The 5,326-nt window shown below is 37.0% G+C and overlaps 1 protein-coding gene across 5 annotated transcripts in view; it reads right to left on the bottom strand.

Moving 5' to 3' along the window:
* Nucleotides 1-839: 839 nt before the first annotated feature.
* The window catches only part of TOGARAM1 (TOG array regulator of axonemal microtubules 1), an 87,067-nt gene continuing 82,580 nt past the window's right edge, over nt 840-5,326 (bottom strand). For 2 of the 5 annotated variants that reach the window (XM_027776646.1, XM_006160595.3), the window contains 2 exons: nt 2,936-3,022; nt 843-2,080 (listed from right to left, as the gene is read on the bottom strand). In XM_027776646.1, coding sequence (XP_027632447.1) covers nt 1,815-2,080; nt 2,936-3,022 — 353 coding nt within the window. In that variant the 3' untranslated portion in view covers nt 843-1,814. Of the gene's footprint in view, nt 2,081-2,935; nt 3,023-5,326 lie in introns of all 5 variants that reach the window. The other 3 variants (XM_027776648.1, XM_027776647.1, XM_027776649.1) reach the window with 3 other exon arrangements.

Genomic DNA, 5,326 nt, shown 5'->3' with positions numbered 1-5,326 from the left:
TCTTTCCATGAACTTTTGAAGTTCCTTGAGTTTGGGCTCGATAGCTGAGTTTGAGGCACACTTCCTTCTCATTATAACCTGCTCATGTTCAAGAGATATTCAGTTCTCTTGTGGCCACTAAAAAAACAAAGAAGTGCCAAGAGAGAAAGGGGGTTCAATATGAAGGTGTTATCTCGGGCAGAAATTTCATGGCCAAAGGCAAATGGTCAAGTGTATAGAATTTGACAATGGACACCAGCAATTCAAGCCTAAAAGAATAGAGGGAATAGTGGCCCAAGCTGCATATAAGATATATGCATGCCACAGGACAAAAGATAGATATTGTAACTCAAACCACCCCTCAGTTAGTTAAAATGGAAGTGGGCCATGGTCTGGGGTATGCCAGACATCTTCCCGAAAGTAAATTACAAGTTGATTTGTCTTCTACCCTCCGCCAGTAAGAAAGATGCACAATGCTTGATGGATCTCTTTGGAGTCAGGGAAGAATATACATCCTTTGGTTGTGTTGCTCCCATTCATTTACTGGGTACCCCCATGCTGGCATGCGGTACTCACACTTTCTGGGCCTGGCTGAGGGCTGAAAGTGTATTGTGGCATCACCACCCCGTTGGGAATACTGTCTCTCACTCTCTCTCTTCCTTTCATGTTCTCTCTTGTCCTTGTGGAAGTAGTACATAAATGAACTCAAAAAAAAAAAAAAAAAAATCTCTAGCCAAGCCCTCACATTTTAGAAAAGAAAAAGCTGAGCCCCAGACCTGGCAAGTTATCTGTCTAAGATCACATGGCTAATTTCCTTAAAAGTTTAAAAAAAAAAAAAAGTTAAAAGAATATACCTGTGTGTATTTGTTAGGTCAACAGTGATAAATCAATATTACAATATGTATTTTTTTCTATTTTAACATTTATGAAAATTGGAAAAACAGGACACCTCTCACACATCTACAGAAATAAATCCTTTTATTTTATAACATTCCTTTTCTTTTTTTAATATGCATACAGTACTTTTAAGCCCAAGAATTCTGAGATAAGCTATAGAAGACCTGGCACTATTTTTGAGAATTACACAACTGGGCAGCAAAATAACACCTTTAGAAATGTCAGGACATACAGAAATAAAATTTAGTGTATGCACACAAAAATAGGGAAGTTACATTCAACACGTTTTCTTAAACGTGCATTTAAAATGTTTGTGTTCTAAGACTTTGGTCATCATGCTTTATTATAACTTGTTAAATTTCACAATTATGTAGATGATTAAACCCAAAAGGTAATTAAGCAAATATATTAATACAGCAGCAAAAGCAAGCTAATACTGCATAATCATATTAGCGGACTGATTCAGAAATACATGTTTTTTACAAGTAGCACACACAACTTAAGTTTGTGATAACATAGTTCAATGACTTTTCTTCCACTTCATAAAATAAGGCTGAGTAATGAGACGTAGCAGAACATGATTACATAATAAAAAGTATATTTTTTTAATTATAAAGCTAAATGTACATATAGGACAATAAATTGTAGTTTCTACAGAATAGTGCAAATGAGCAGGACTTTTCTCAAAAATATTAAAATTGGATTCATTCCATGTGCCCCAGATTTCATGAATATTAAGTTATATTAATTTAGGGTTTTGTGTGATGGGTACAAGTGGTACAGTTGATATAGGACAGATGTATACTTACAGGCTGCAAATAAAAATAGCCATTGAACTTCATTTACTGAATGTGAAGTACAGGCACTGAACATGTAACTAAAAAGTTCCACCTGTCATCATGTAAACAGTTTGTTCATCTTAACATTTCATCAGAGATTCATAATTCATTTAAAGTTGACATATCAAGCAGTTCCTCTAAACTCTTTTTGATATGTGGTGGTTGAGACGCAGCCTGATTTAACAGATTCTGCCCCATCTGTGCAAAAAGTGCTTTTGATAATTTAGCTGTTGCTGTTCGTATATTTCCTCCAGCTCCAGGCAGAGACCCACTATTTGTCATGTTCCCTAAAAGGTGCCATAAAACAACCAATACTTTCTGTTCTGTGGCATGGGGCTTTCTTTGATAAAGTTCCATAACAATATCTGAAAAATAAAAATATAGTAAACAGTAAGGGATTTTTTAAATAAATTCAATTTTTGCTAAACAAAAAAGCACTAGAAATAAACTGAGCTTCTCCCTATGCCATTTGTCCTATGAAGTTAGGCTTCTTAAAAAATAAAAAAATAAAAAAAAATGGTTAGAATCTTTCCTTCCAAAAAATGGGATTTTCAAGTACTAAAATTCCATATATATCAATTAATTCTGACAAAAGTGGTAAAAGAGAGAAGTCAAACCCCAAGTTCATCTTAATGCTTTCCAAATGCAATGAAATAAAAATGTATGCACTTTTTACCAAGGGGACTTTTATTGAACACAATTTTTTTTTTTTTGGAGAGGTTTTTTTGCTATAGGGCGCGTGCGCTTGCCAGACAGACAGAGAGAGACAGAGAGATAGAAAGCAGGAAATCACCCTCCGGGGGGATGGTCACGCCGCAATCCCTTCTCCTCCATTCTCCTCTCGGGATCTTGGGCACGCACACGCGCCCGGCGTGAGTTTTAAGCCACCGGGTCTGGGCCGCGAACCGCGGTCGACTATGTGGGAGTCCAGCGACATAGCCATTACGCTAACTGCTGGTTCCTCCCGTAATTTCTTTTAATGTCTGTTTATTTGCCCTGTATTATTCCTACTAACAAGACTAAGCACTTAAGAGGGGAAAAAAAATTAATACTACTGAAATGTTGGAGGGAAAAAAGTATTAAAAGGTGCTTTTGTGGATCATTATATAATTTATGTCTATTTCACAGGTATGATATTGAATGATAGCTATCCTAAAAATAATCTGAAAAACCCATTAGTTAATAAAATATTTTAGAACTTATAATTTAAAAGTATTTACCAGCAAGCTTTTCTGTCATATCCTGTTTTGCTTTTCCATTTAAAAATTGAGCTTTTGTGCAAAACGGCTGTAGAAGTAAGTAATTATCTAAACAAAAAGAACAAAAAAGATACACATTTAAAGATTAATGCAATTTTATTTTCCACTACATAACATTAACAGGAAAAGAACTGTATTTCTAGAATGCAAACGCGTTAAGTTTTTCTAATCTACTTAGTTAATAACTATTTAAAATTCTCTAGGCCAGCCCCATAACTCAGTGATTGAGGGAACCAGATTTCACATGGCCAACCCTGGTTCAAATCTGAGCTTGGCGTTTTGAAAAACACATTGGACGCATGCGCATGCATGCCCCAAATCCCAACAAGACAAGAAATTTAAGAGCAAGAACTACAGTGTGGCCATGCACGACTAGGGGAGTGCTTTCATCCTCTCCCATTCTCTGTGTCTTTACCTCCCTGGTAAGCTCTCAAGCAGTCTGGCAGTGAGAAAATTCTCTATAAAACCTTGACAGAGTAATACTCTTAGAGCAAATGAGAAATATAGTATCTCCACTATCTCACAGAATATTAAAGGAGCTATCATGTGCTCTAGAAAGAACTCTTTCTTAAGTATCTTATTCCAAATGATAGTGTAGAATTGTCAAAAAACAGACAAAGAATTGTTTTTGCCACAGTGTCTGTGGTGGAGTCAGTAGTTACAGGAAAGTGGAGCTGGAAGCCACATTCTGACCAAGGTTAGAGTCCATGGTCTAGTTGGCTAAAACACACACTGGGTACTTGCATACATACAGGATTCTGGTGGGTTAGAGGACTAGAAAACGGGGACTGTAGCATGAGTAGGCCCTGTGGAGGGTACTTCTTTCTTTCTCTGCCTCTCCTTTCTCTCTCATGCATGCACACACTGTATCATATTTTTAAAAATCTTTTGAAGTTTCAACTTTATTTTTTATAAGAATTCTTTTAATTTTATTTATTATTACTATTATTTTTAAATTTGACCACAGACAGAGAGGGAAAGTGAGAAAGCATGCCGCGCAATCCAGGACTCAAACTGTGGTCGGCCATGAGGGAGTCCAGATTCATAACCATCACGCCACCTACCAGCCCCAAGTTTCAATTTTAAAATAATCATAGATTCACAGTAAGTTGCAAAGACAGTACAGAGAGGTCATCCTATGTACATTTGAACTAGAGCTTATACCTTATATAATTACAATATCAAAACAAGGAATGTATATAGTTCTAACTCATTTTATGACATACATAGATTTCTGTAGCAATATCTACAATTGAGATATAGAACTATTCCATCACCATAAAGATTTCTCTAGTGCACCTTATACTCACATCTAAACTCTCCTCCCCACCACTCTGAAACTCTTAACAACTAATTTATCATCTCTGCAGTGTTGTCATTTTGAAAATATACAAATGAAATCCTATGGCATAGAACCTTTTCAGACTGCCTTATGTTCACTAGTATAAAGCCTCTGAGACTCATTTAAATTGTACACTTAATCAACTATTCCTTTCTTTTTGTTGCTAAGTAGTATTCCATGGTATAAATGTATCATGTTTTGCTTCACCATTATCCCCTTAATGGCACCTGGGGTATGTCCAGTTTTAGTTATTACAAATAATGCTGCTATAAATAATTATATACAGATTTTAAAGAATCTTTCATTGCCAGAGGATGTGCGTACTTGCTAGAGAGACAGAGACAGAGACACAGAGAGAGAGAGAGAGAGAGAGAGGAACCCTCAGTGGGGCATGTCATGCTGCAATCACTTCTCCATTTCTCTAGCCTGTTGGGATTTGGGGCCTACACACAGACAAACATGGCTAATGAGTTATTCAAGCCACCGGGGCCAGGATTTTTTTTTTTTTTTTAAGAGGTTTTTGCTAGAAGGTGCATGTGTTTGCCAGAAAGAAAGAGAGACAGAGACAGAAGGTGAGAAATCACCCCCCAGGGGGGATGGCCACAATACAATCCCTTCTCCTCCATTCTCCTCTTGGCATCTTGGGCACACATGCACACATGCCTGGTGTGAGTTTAAGCCACCAGGTCGAGTACTTGAACTGCAGTCGACTAGATGAGAGTCCAACAACATAGCCATTACACCAATTGCTGGTCCCCCAGGGCCAGGATTTGAACCATGGTCAGCTATGCAAGATCCACCTTCCTGAACCACTAGGCAATAAGGTGGCCCATACACCTTTTGTATGAACTTAAGATTTTATTTCTCTGGGCAAAATGCCCAAGAGTGAAATTGATGAGTTTTATAGTAGTAAATGTTAGGTTGTTGGGAAAGTCAGGACATTATTTTTCTATGTTTTTCTATGCAAAAATGTGTCATGACTTTCCCAACAACCCAATATATGTTTAGTT

Source organism: Tupaia chinensis, unplaced genomic scaffold (genome assembly GCF_000334495.1).
Source record: "Tupaia chinensis unplaced genomic scaffold, TupChi_1.0 Scaffold000691_1, whole genome shotgun sequence".
Classification (NCBI taxonomy): Eukaryota; Metazoa; Chordata; class Mammalia; order Scandentia; family Tupaiidae; genus Tupaia; species Tupaia belangeri.
Note: the sequence above shows the minus strand (reverse complement) of the source record. Positions and strands in the feature narration are given on the sequence as shown.